The 13,150-nt window shown below is 43.7% G+C and overlaps 2 protein-coding genes across 2 annotated transcripts; both read right to left on the bottom strand.

Moving 5' to 3' along the window:
* Positions 1-226: 226 nt before the first annotated feature.
* Positions 227-2,061, bottom strand: LOC115689904 (3-ketoacyl-CoA synthase 12-like). The gene has a single exon (XM_030616089.2). It carries the CDS (start codon positions 1,763-1,765, stop codon positions 380-382), a length of 1,386 nt encoding a protein of 461 aa, XP_030471949.1. The 5' UTR covers positions 1,766-2,061; the 3' UTR covers positions 227-379.
* An 8,222-nt stretch (positions 2,062-10,283) lies between these two features.
* LOC115689903 (exocyst complex component EXO70H1) lies at positions 10,284-12,466 on the bottom strand. The gene has a single exon (XM_030616088.2). The coding sequence runs from the start codon at positions 12,248-12,250 to the stop codon at positions 10,400-10,402; it is 1,851 nt and encodes a 616-aa protein (XP_030471948.2). The 5' UTR covers positions 12,251-12,466; the 3' UTR covers positions 10,284-10,399.
* Positions 12,467-13,150: the final 684 nt, after the last annotated feature.

Below are 13,150 nucleotides of genomic sequence, written 5' to 3'. Positions count from 1 at the left end.
CAGAATTCACGTGGAGGGACTTCTTTTTCTTGAAACACAAAAAGAACCTGCATTATTGCACACACAAGCCGAAAGAAACTTATACTTGTTTCTAGTATCGCCCATTCAATACATGTCTTAATCTGGCGTGTATGCCATGGTAACTTATTCACTGAATGACCATTGCGTTTTTTTCTTTTTTTTTGCTCAAATTCTCTTGCACCAAAATGAATAGTGCTAGTATTGATATTACAAACAACTCCTTCCAATTTGATAGTCCATAAGGAAAAATAAAAATGTCCAAGAAGAATATAGCATTGTACAAGGAATAGAATTAGAGCAAAGCGACATTGAGAAAAGAACATGTAGAAAGTTTCAGGAGGACCATAGGACTTCGATATCACTCAGGAATCTTGAAGGTGCTTGGGTCTTCGTCCTTGATCCAACCATACTTCTCCAAGAAAGGATTGACAATGGACTGTGGTGGGTAACTATTGATGCAATCACTCCACACATTACCATCCCCTAAATCTCTCACCACTTCCCATAGGCAACTGTTGCACTTAAATCCAGCACCAAAACTTATCATGAACACCTTGTCACCCTTTTTGAGCCTCTTCTTTGCTTCCATGTATCCAAGGACATACCACAAGCTACTCGCCGACGTGTTCCCGAACCTATGGAGCGTCATCCTTGCCGGCTCGAGATCATACTCGCTCAGTTCGAGGTTTACCCCGATGCCATCGATCACGGCCTTCCCACCTGTGTGTATGCAAAAGTGGTCCACCCCCGTCTTGAAGTTCAACACCGGCCTTGGCCCCGATCCTTTGGTCGAGTTCCGGTTCATCATTTTTCGGTACATAGAGACCGTCGCGAAGCGGACTAGCTCTCTGATCGGCAGTATCTTGGGGGAGATCTCCTTGAGATTGTCGATGCATGCCCGGGTCGCTGCCTTTGGGAGGGTCTTCCCGAGGTGGAACCCTAGGCAGCCTTGCGCGTCCTCCCTCTGGATGCAACAGTCGTACGACTCGTCCCTCGCCCCATGGTGGGTCCTCACCAAGCACTTGAGCTTGAACATGGCCCGATCAGCCAAGGCCCTGTTGTTTGATAACAGGATTGCGCACCCGCCGGACCGGAACAAGCAATTGGCAAGGATCATTGACCGGTCGTTGCCGGAGTACCAGTTAGGGCTCAAGGATTCCGATGTCACAACTAGGGCATACCTATTCTTGTGGGACTTAAAAACGTTCCTAACGATATCCACCGATATTAGGCTGGCGCTACACCCCATTCCAGTTAGATTAAACACTTTAATGTCCTCCCTCATTTTGTAGTGATTCACAATCCTAGCAGACAAAGAAGGGACTGCAGAGAGCATCGACACATTGACCACAAGCACATCAATTTGGGAGGGAGATAGGCCTGACCTCTCCAAGAGCTTGCCGATGCTATCACAGAAGAACTCTTCCATCTCGGAGATGCCGTCGTCCAGCGTCGGGTTGTCTTCGCGGCCTGAGAACATGATCCTCGGGCCATAGGTCTGTTCGCCAATGCCCGAGCTCACAATGGCTTTCAAGAGGAATTGGTACTCGAGGAGGCCAAGGTTCTTGGTCCTCTTGATGATCTCACCGCAGAACTCGGTGTCGAGCATCCGGTCGTCGGTTGGCTTGTAGCATTGGTAGTCTAGTATGTAGCACTCTCTGTCGCTCCTCTCATCAATCTTTCTCCATAAGATGTACAAGGAGAAGAAAATAGGGACCAGGTAGAGGATCAAGAGAAGCTCCATCTTCACTCGCACACGGGGAGAGAGAGAGAGAGAGATGCAAAAGGCCAAAGGAGAGAGAAGACGTACAACTTTGTCAGGTGAGAATTTAAAGGAAGCACTTAATGAGGAAGACGAGAGTGGAAAACATTGTGTGACTTTTGTCAGAATGACAAGAAATCAAAGTTTCTGTGAGAGGAAGGTGATCAACGGGCCAATGTGCTTCACATTAACCTCATCAAAGGTCACAGCTTTCTCGGGTGCTTCAAGAGCAATCTCGCGCAGACCAATTCTTGGACCTGATAGGCAAGAAAGCTTCCCCATATATAGAGAGAGAGAGAGCGAAACCCTAACGCACCCTCTTCTCCACTTGAAGAAAATAGAACACCAATGTGCATTAATTGGAGCCTTCACTAAGAAAGCATAATTGGAGTTCACCGATGATTTCCTTATAATAGTTCTTTTTTTTTTTGGGAGGAAAACAGTGTGGGTCAGCTTCCACACAATGCACAGTTCAAAATCAAATATAATTTAAATAGCAAAGCCATTATGGTTCACAGTTAGCAGCTTATCCAAAGGTGGTATCCTCATTAATCGGAAGATGAAGGTAGGTGTTGCAATTGCAAAGTTAGCTCCTCGTGCATTATTTTAGAGGACATAAAGTTGGGCAAAAGCAGCTGCGACTGCGATTTGCATGTTACCCAGAGTACCAGATGCTCTGGAAATTAGGCTCTGTATGTGGGCATACTCCAACTTTTCCTTTGATCACGATGCTGACTGATTGTACCTTATTGCGAAAGTAAATTACAGTAGATTTTGCATTGAGAATTTAAAGTAATATCCCCATTTAGGTCAATTAAAATTTGCAGTTGATTTCTAAGGGGAAAGGCTAAATAACAACAATATCCTTAAAAGAAACACGCAACTTGGTCTGATTGCTGCAAATGCACGGTTGAATGCGAGACTGGGTTTCACTGGGATTGAATTTAGCACTGAAGAGACAAGCAAGATTCTACAAACTAAATCTTCCTGCTACTTGATTCATTAGGTCAATTCAAGTGGGAACTTAGTTTGATAATATGCACGATCAAAATACTCATATCAACGCACTGAAGTGATCGAGGAGCTCCTACGAGCATCAAATGATGCTACCTGACGCCAAGGTTGGTTTCTGAAACCGACTTGCCTAATGAAGTGGCATATTATTATAAATTTCTGAACATACAACTTACTGTATTTGAATAGCTTATCACGTCGTTGTATCAATTGGTCCTTATATTCTAAGCCGCTCAAAGATTTGACGAGACCGTATGTTATGCACGAAACTTGGGTGTTCCCTAGCTTTCGAACAGAACTGATATTGATCTGATTATGCAAGTGGGATTCTTTTTTTTTTGGTCAAATGCAAGTGCGATTCGCTTGAATCAGGATTGGGCGTCGCGTGTACTGTGATCAGTCTGGGGTTTCAGTTCTTTCATTTGTCCTTTTCCTGGTTCAATGGGGTTTCCGTTGACAAAAAGCAGATTTTGTTGGCAAAATTGATTGACATCGACTCTCTGTCAAATTGAAGAATGATTCAGATTATGACAGACGGCTGACTGGCCAAGTCCACGGCTTGACTTGTCTGGTCAACGTATATAAATGTTCCTCCTGTACATTAATAGTTTGAGAGGTAGAAACTTCCCGTCTTTATACCCAACTTCCTTTGTGGGTCTCTCTCCCTTTCGTATTATTCTGTTTTCCTTCTCCCTTTCCATTTCAATATTTTGTGAGTTTATCTGAAAATACGTATCTTTGTCTTTATACGGGCCTGAATTAGTTGCCGCCCACTAGGTGGTGTCCATTCATTAGTGATTTTCATTGTGTATATGTAAGTCCCATCATATGGTATAATTTTTCAAAGCAAAAAAAAATAACTCCATCTCAAGGTTAAAACCTCACTTTTTTTTCTTTGCTCTATTCCTCCCGTTAGCTATCACCTTCGTCGGTTAGCCTTTTCGAGACGGATTGGAGGCGATGGCAGTAGCGGGAAGGAGATGGCACAGTGGCATGGGGTGGAGGATGAGAGAGAGAGAGGTGGGCAGAAGTCAAAATTATGGTTTTTTGATCCAGGTGAATATGCATCTAGACTTAAATTTCTAATCCAACTCAACCAATTAGGGACGGGCCAACAGCCAAACTTAATAAAAAGTTCTTAACGAAGCATGGATTAATATTTTATATATATGTACTTTTGTAAGGTGTGCGAGATTACGAATTTAAACTGGTCACGACACCAAATGACACGAATCCAGGATTAAATAGCTTCGACTTGAGTCAATGAATTTCAGATTATGTTATAAGTCATGTTTGTGTCCCAAATGGCTCAACACTATCAAAAACTAAAATTCTAACTATGTTAAAGCGAATTTATATCAATATAATAACAAATTAGCCTTTTATTAGATGTTAGATATGATTCACTTATTTAAGTATCATTTTGCTATTTATGGCATCACTTAATATATTGATCAAGTAAAGAATTCATCTCAGTCCGACCAACGAAACATGCTTGATCCTGCGACAAAATAAGAAAAAGTTAAAAACGATGCGACAAGATGTTAAATAAGACTAAAGTAGAAGCTTCACTATTTAATGTTGTCAAATACAGATGACCAGCGGTTAATTTCACCGGGGGGTGTACGCACGAATTACTAAAGCTCTTTCCCTTCCACAGGAAAATGGTAGGCTGCTCCTGGCCACAGAATCATAAGCGGGACCTCAATCAACGTCTCGAATGGAACTGAACAAGCTGAGCCCCAATCACATCATTCCATTAATGCAGAAACATAAACTCGTGGAAACGTAATCAATCCCACGGCTTTGCCATTTGCTCGTTCATGAACTAGTTGATTGTGCCTACACATATGTAGTATGTAATAATTCCATGTACTGGTATAATCAGCTGGTGAAGTTATTGCTAAATAAATGTCCGAGGGGCGCTGGCTAACAAATTAGGTGCCGAACAGGTGTCGGTTTCTCCCACTCTGAAACGCCTTCAGTGTATCGACCGGGCATTCGACTAGATATATTTCATGAAAAGAAAGTGTGCCGAGATTCATAACCTATATAATTAGTAAAACTCAGGTGACTTCGTTCTCAGATGCTTCTTAATAAGTGTGTGCTGCTGCATATCCCGGTTCTCTCGTGCTTCATTATTGCTCATGCATGCATGGAAACCTTCGGGGATTGACCCACTTGGCCAAACCCTACGTATAGGCACATCTTTCCGTCTTCGCTGTGATTGCTGCAAGTTCTTCGAATGTACGCAGAATTATGTCTCTAATGGCATCCTATCAGATCATACGCTGTTCTTGATAAGAATCGTGAAATCCGAGCTTCTTCTCCGAGTGGTCTCTACGCTTCTCAAGTCCAGTTGTTTCTTTATTAAAAGTGTGAGTGCATTCAATGAGGGAGGATCGCCCGAGAAACATCGAGTTAGGTAGGACGGCATAAATAAGACGGATCTGGGTGGATATCGCGTGACGATCTCCTGTCCACTTTGTCGACTAACTTGAAAATTCACGATCATGGAGTCAACTTTGCCCAGCTTTATATATCATTATGTCTCCTCCGTTGGCCGGCAAAGCAAAAGAAACTCTCATTTAATCCCTTATTCGTAGACGTATCGTCATCTCCGTATCAAGAAAAAGAATGCGTGAGGACCATTCATGACACATGAAAGAGGTTGTGTCAACTAACACCAGTAAAGTGCACGCCAACCACACAACCAAACGATGGCCATGCAAAGTCGAGAGATCGGCTTTGATCGGAGAATGCTTTGCCAAGATATAAGCGGAGCTGTATTACAATTAGGCTTCTAACCAGATTAATCACGCGATAAAAGATAGCGAGACTCGAGACCTACAAGAAAGATATATGTTCTTACACCGTGCGATTGGCTCTATCTACCGTATTATCCAAAACATAAGTCCGTGTAATAGTTTTCTATCGACATCTATTTTCTTGGCCTTCCGTTCCTTTAGTGTAGTTTGAGTCTCTTTTTTCCTCGTCAAGCAACAATCGAGCTACAGCTTAATGTACACGCTTGGCTTCCAAAGACAATAATCAGTGAGCTGGGCGAGCCTTCAAAGCATAAATAAGAGCTGCAAATTTTGTAGGGAACTTACATGGTTCACTACTAAACGATCTCTCTTTGTAAGTAGCCGGAAAAGTTGCTCGATGGGGTAGATCGAGCTCTGTAAGTAGCTCTTAGGTTTTCTACATCATAATAGATCAACCGAAATTCCAGAAATTACATCAAGTCTACTTCAAGACAGGATAAGAAACAAGCATACAAAATTAAATGATTTTGAGGTTTTATAGCAAACTTAACTTCGAGGTAGAAAATATTCTCGCACACTTTTTTCTGAACGAATTTCTCGAACGAACAGGATACTATTACTCCGTTCATGGGTGGGAAAATTATTTGACGCCTTGTGTTAGATCAACTAGGGTTTTTGTACTTTAGTTTAAATTCCAACTTAATTTTCGTACAATTCTGGTTGGTTCATCCGACTGAAATGACTTCTCCATTATACTTATACATACCCAATGACATTCAAAACGAACTGACCCTTCACTGGTAAAGTGGTAAAAGCAACTTTAACGCATTGGATTATGAACACCGACTGTTTCAAGCAGAATCGATGCATTTGCAGAAATTATAGTTAGAGTCGATGAATGGACGGCAACCATCGAATGGGACATATGCATGCTAGGACACGAGCTACTGATGCTTTGTCCATTGAAATCATCGCGTGAATGCATGGAAATAACTATGGAAACTTTCATGTGCACTCTAAGATGGGATTCAACCACCAAAACGGTTAATTAAAATGAATGGAATAGTGTGGTCACCTTAGTTTAATTTTCTTATGTCATGGTTATTAAATGAGGAATTGATATGGCCACCTCATTGTCATGTCAAATTAATTACATATGTATTTATTTATCTTCTCTCTGTTTTCTCTTTTTTGGTAAGCTTTCCCTCTTCTCCATCCTTCCCTTGTTGTTCCACTTTCCTCCAAAAGAATCAATCAAAAGTCGCCCAACAGCATTAACGTTCTAAGAATGCAATCTCAAATGATGTCACTGGATCGACTGAATTTTATTGTTCCATGTCCAAAAAAGTACTATTTTTTTGCGCTATCAAAAGAAAAATGACTTATGGGCTAGATTTTTTCCCTGTAGTTTGCAAATTATCAACTTTTTTACTAACTTACCAACTTTTATTTGCATAACTTACTAATACTTCAAACTTACTATTTCTTATAAGAAATGATAAATTAAAGTTGGCAAACGATAAGAAAGTTGGTAAACAAAAAGTATTATATAAACGTTGAAGTAACTTACATGAAAGTTGATAACCAAAAGGTTAGATGGTAATTTGGGGCGTGTTTGTTTCGCAGAAAATGAATATTTTGTAAAACATTTTTCTAAAAATGATTGCTTATATCACTTACAAAAATAAATGAACGAAAAAAAAAATTCATCATTTACAAAAACATTTAGACATAAATTGTTACCAATAGTGAAAATACTTTTCATTAGCTAATATTTCAAATGATATGAACGATCTTTTTTGGAAAAAAATTTTCGAATCATTTATTTTCCACGAAACAAATGCACCTTTAATGGAGAACTTGTTGGTAAATCATTTAGGTTAAGAATGGTAAATTCATATAACAGTCGGTAATTTTAAGCTGTTAATAAGAAAAGTAAATAAAAGTCAATAGCAGGTAAGACAAGTTAGTACTCTAAAAACTATCGAAAAGAACTGGTAATTTGCTAAACGTGTCGGTAAGTTATCAACAACTTACTAGAAAGTCAAATGGTTAATGTTTTTTTTTATTTGTACCAGCATTTTTTTGATAACTAACTCTTTCAGAAATATACCAATATAGAAAGCAACCTTTTTTCTTTGGGAAACAATACAGTGGAATCATCTGGTTTTGAATATCCAAACTAGACATCATAACCTTGAATAACAACTTTTAGTTCTTTTAATAGAGAAACGATTGTACACTATCAAAACTATTATAAGATAAAAGGAAGATAACTATTACATTGTTTGATTCGAAATGTCCTTCACAAATATCAGAGATTCATGTATCAATTGCAAACCTTCTTTGGCAACTAAGAGAGAGATAGAGAGACAGATGCAAGTTTACTATGGCAGGTCACATAACCATCGTTACTATCCCAACAAATGGTCGATGTAAAAACTTGATTGAACTAATGTAGAAATTTAATGGAAGTGATCTAGTTGAGAATTTTGAAATCATGATGCTAAAAATTGAGAATAGGTTTCAATGACAAGGAAGAATATGGGTAAGTGTTAAGATTAACAAATGTAACGTGAACATGTTGGGCCTGGTTTTCTTTGAGAGCCCATCCATCACGCAAAATGCAGAAGGCCCACATAAATGAGAACTACAAGCTCGTTGGCCCAGATACACGATAGATTCTCCAGTTTCTTCAGCCTCATAATTCCTGAAACCGAAAAGGACTGTATGATATATGCCCTGACATGCTTGCCTTGATCATACTCTGCGCGAATCGAATCAATCGCCACTAAGATGACAGACTCTTTACGGACATCACGCAATCTAACACCGAGCTCGTGGAATTGATATGACTTTCAAAGTAGAATATTTACATGCTGATTGGAAAGAGATCTTCGAGTTCGGCACCTCTAATGGATCCTTCAACAAATTTCCAGCATGAGTTAGATTAGATTGGCGGGGGCCTTCTTCGAACAATTGGCCTAATATCTAGAACAGTTCAACGAAATCAGGACAAAAAGATTGTACACTGGCTGATCCTTTATGCAGGAAGGCTCATTTGATTCGCTTATGTTTTGCGGATGTTTTGCTGATCTTTCTTAATGGTGATAAGCAGTCGATGCTTTCTTTATAATTTGTATTTGACAAGTTCAGGTATCTCTCTCTGGTCTCAAACTGAATCCTGCCAAGCCTGAGATCTATTTCTCTGGTGTTTCTGATGAGTTATCTCTTGAAATGTTGGATGTCTCACATTCTAAGGCTGGCCAACTCCCTGAGAGATCCTCGGAAGTCCCTTAAGCGACTAGAAAATTGACTGACAAGGCATGTAGGCCTTTGATTGACAGAATTATTGGAAAGTTCAAAACCTGGACTCCTAGGAAACTGTCTTTTGCCACTATCTGTCTTCCTAAAGAAAGGAGGATTGGGTCTTCAAAGGATCATTTGGTGGAATAAAACTTGTATTATGCTTTGTAATTGGCTAATTTTTGCTCGAGCTGGGTCTATAGGGGTTGCTTGGTTGAAAATTTACAGACAGCATGGCAAAATCATTTTAGACCCTGCCAATGTCAGTTGACTCGTCCTTCATTTGGAGGAAAATCTTGGTGCTTAGAGATTCTATCGAAACTTATAAAGCATATAATCGGGGATGCTAAAGGTTCCTTTCTTTGGCATGATAATCGCATCCATTAGGCCCTCTTCGCAATCAGTGAGATCCAAGCTAGCCCTTGTGATTTTCAGTAGCCTATTCCTCTGCTCCTGACAGAGTGCACTGGACTTTAACACCCATTGAGGCGTTTTCTGTTGTAAGTGCTTGGAATGAGCTTCGAGACAATGTCACGGGCTGATACTTGAAATCGAGACCGTGCAACAACTTAGGCTTCATTTGATTTGTTGGGTCGCCTAAGCTAATCCTTTTTTCCCAAGGATCGATCACTCGCTCACTAACTCAGCCATATCGTAGAGAGAGAAAGTGTTTAGAGAAAGAAGCTCTAGGAGAGAATGACTTATATTAATCAAGTGTTGGATGGTACAAATGAGGTGAAAAGCACACCTTTTTATTTATGAGGCATTCCAATTAAATGTTGATCGCCCCTTGATCAAGCCGTGGAGATCTACTCTCCCCAACTACTGTCTATACCCTATTAAATATAAGACTACTATCTACCCTATTAAACACAAGAAATATCTTGAATACAAATATACATTTCCCATACCATCCTTAAGAGTATTTTAGAATCCTCACAAAAAACCCTATAGCTCAAGACACTTCCAAGTCTTGCCGATCATCTAGGCTATCTCTTCGGTCGGTTGGGCCACGAAACCTCCGGCCCGTGCTGTGAGAGCCCTTGTGTCCTTCGGCATGTTTCTTATCTCGGTTCGCACTGCATAACAGGTTTGCAACAAAGTATAGAATGCTCAAGTGAAAAATCCAGGTTTCCCCAACTGCCGCTTTGAGGCTTCATCAGATTGATCATACACCCGGAGATTAGAATGCTCAAGTTGGTTATGTCCTCTTTCGAAAGGCAAATCTTTTGCCTCGAGTATCTTCCGTACCAACAGTTGTGATATTAGTAAGGAAGTGTGCATAGATTGATACACATAGATCTTCGTGTTGTAAAATTGGGGATTGAGCTGCTAGTACGGCTTGCTCTCTCACTTTTTTGATCTTTTTGTTAATGAAACCGGCTTATTGAAACAAACGAAAATGGGAAAAATAGGAAAATCGAGTAATTGATAAATCAAAGAATGACAATCTTTCAACTTCACAAACTACTATTCCATCTCTATACATCTCAAGCGTTCGTTTGTGTACATGTTAGAACCAAATGGATCAATGACTCCGCCCTTTGTTCGACGAGGGCGAGGAGTGCGAGGACGAATAGCTCCCCGAACCCTCGGACCCGTGAAACAGGTCGGAGAGGTAATTCCCCAGATCCTCGGGGGCAAATCTGACAATCCCCTCCCTGAACGTGTCCCTCCTCAGGGGCGCCCCGCGCGTGTCGTGAAGCTCGCGATATCTCGGCAGCAGCTTCTTCGCGAGCGACCCCTTCACCTCGTCCCTCAGCTTCGGGTCCGCCACGAGCCACCCGACCTGCTTCTTGTACGCCTCCTCGAACGCCGCGTTGAACCTCCGGAACGTGTCCTTCACCTGGCTCGTCGACATCTCCGCCACCGCCGGTTGAGCCTCCGGCAGCGAGGCCAGCACCTTGCTCCACGCCATCTTCTCGTAGTTGGCGGCGTACTGCCTGACCTTCGCCTCTTGCTTCGCCACCCAGTCCTCCCCGAGCAGGTACCTGAGCCCCGACTGCCGGACCTTGAAGACGACGTACTGGAGGTTGTTGGCCAGGAACAGGTACGACAGAGCCACGTCCTTGTACCGCTTGGCCTTCGCGTCGAGCTTGCACAGCACCAAGAGCACGAGCCACGTGAGCCGAGCCGAGAGCGGCGACGCGTCGGAGCCGAGGTCGGGGACGGCGGCCTCGACGGGCCAGTCGGCGACTATGTCGGTGAGGATCTCGCTGTAGTCGGCGAGGAAGGTGAGGTAGTTCATGACGTAGCGGGTGAGGGGGTGGACCCCGCCGCCGGGGATGGCGGCCTTGGAGGCATCCTTCTGGATGGCGGCCTCGAAGTCGGCGAGCATCACGCGCGCGGCGTCGCCGAGCTTCACTAGGGCGTTCACGGCCTGGGATCGGACGGCGGAGGAGGAGTCGTAGGAGAAGGTGGACTCGATGACGGGCCAGATGTTAGCGATTGCCTCGTACATGTCGAGCGCGCGGAACATCTTCTCGGGGGATGTTTTGCACGTCCCCACGCATTCCGCGAAACCAAACAGGGCGATCGCGTTCTCGTGCGTGATCTCGCCGAAGCAGGACTCTCTGATGGGGAGCGAAGAAGCGAAAACGTGGTCGCACAGGAGTCGCTCCCCGTGGAACACCGTGGTCACCGCGAATTTTACCGATGGCAGCCAGCACTTGATCTTCGTCTCCAGAACCTCCCAGTCCATCTTCTGGATCTGCGAGTGCGTCAGCGTCCGGTCTAGCCCGAGCCGGTACAGAGCCTCGTCCACGACCGACTTGCGGACGATCTTGTACACCTTGACGCACTCCTTGCCGTAGCCCGAAGAGATCATGCAATCGGCGATGGCCTTCAGATCCGCCATCACGGTTGACGAAGGCAGCGACATCCTCTCCGGTGTCCCCGACGACTCCGAGTCATCACCGCCGAAATTCAGGTCATCTTCCAATTCATCGTCGTAGCCCTCGGAGACACTCGAGGACCGGTTCGAGACCGACTCGGGGTCCAGATACTGGCGGTTGGTGGAGAGGATGAGGTAGAACTCCTTCTCGAGCCGCTTCATGGCGGTCTGCATGAGGGACTGGGCGCGGACGAGCTTGTCGGAGGCGGGGTCCTCCTTGATGAAGAAGTGCATGGCGGCCTGCAAGTCCTTGACGGACTTGAGGAACCGCTTGGACTCCTGGCGGCTGTCGCGGTAGAGGGAGGAGGAGGAGGAGGAGGAGGTCTGGTGGGAAGGGTCCCACTTGGCGATGAGGGACTCGGCGTTGTCGATGTTCTCGTCGACGAGGGACTCGGAGAAGGTGTGCCGCATGGGGGACGAAGCCGGGGTGAATCTGAGAGGGGAGCGGGAAGGCGAAGGCGAGGGCTTGAAGAAGGGAGTCCTCATGGTGGTTTCTGTTCTCGTCCTTGTTGTCGTAAGGCGATTGATTGCGTCAAGCTCAGGGGTCCGATTCTCGTTTCTGGGCAACAAATATTATTTCGGCAGGTCAGTGAAGTCCACCTTCTCTGGAAATCTGAATCTTCTCTCAAATGCAGAGAGAGAGAGAGAGAGAGAGAGAGAGAGAGAGAGAGAGAGAGAGAGAGAGAGAGAGAGAGAGAAGGGCTTGTGGGGCGTGGACTGCGGGATGGTTGAAGGGTGATGAGGAGGAGGTTTTTATAATGGGAAGGAGATGACGTAGCCACGTGAGAGTTCTGCGTGCTGGAGCGCTCTCTCTCTCTCTCTCTCTCTCTCTCTCTCTCTCTCTCTCTCTCCTGCTCCGAAAAGGTTGACCATGTCCGTCTGAACTTGTGGGACTGCAGGTAGGAGGTTGACAAGGAACGCGGTGTTAATAACTTGTGGTCTGACAAAACACCAGGTTTGTGAAAATTACGAAGTCAGAGCGACGAAGGTTTCTCAGGGCGGAGTCAACCTCCTACCTGCAGTCCCACAAGTTCAGACGGACATGGTCAATGAATTCTTGTGCGCATCCAGGAAGTACCCGAGGAGAAATTGCCCACTTTTTGTGGGAAAGACGAGAATTTAAGTTGCCTGCACAAAATGAACAATTTTCCAGGCAACATTGAAAAAGCATGGCGCGTCATAATTGGCCCTGTTGGCGAGATAAAGTTGCCAAGTTATGATAGGATTGATGATCACGATCCAATGTGTAATAGCTGTATTTACCATAAAAATCTTAGGCTATATTTAGCAACTATGATATGCTCTTCTCTATTTAAGAAGGATGAATCCCCCGAGAAGCTAAGAAATATGTGGATTTCTAGTATTCTACCGTGGATGTAGGCTTCC

The sequence above is a fragment of the Syzygium oleosum genome, unplaced genomic scaffold, assembly GCF_021117445.2.
Source record: "Syzygium oleosum isolate NSW1041296 unplaced genomic scaffold, Sole_v2.1 Sole_v2.03, whole genome shotgun sequence".
Lineage (NCBI taxonomy): Eukaryota > Viridiplantae > Streptophyta > Magnoliopsida > Myrtales > Myrtaceae > Syzygium > Syzygium oleosum.
The sequence above is the reverse complement of the archived record's forward strand: the minus strand, read 5'-3'. Positions and strand labels throughout refer to the sequence as shown.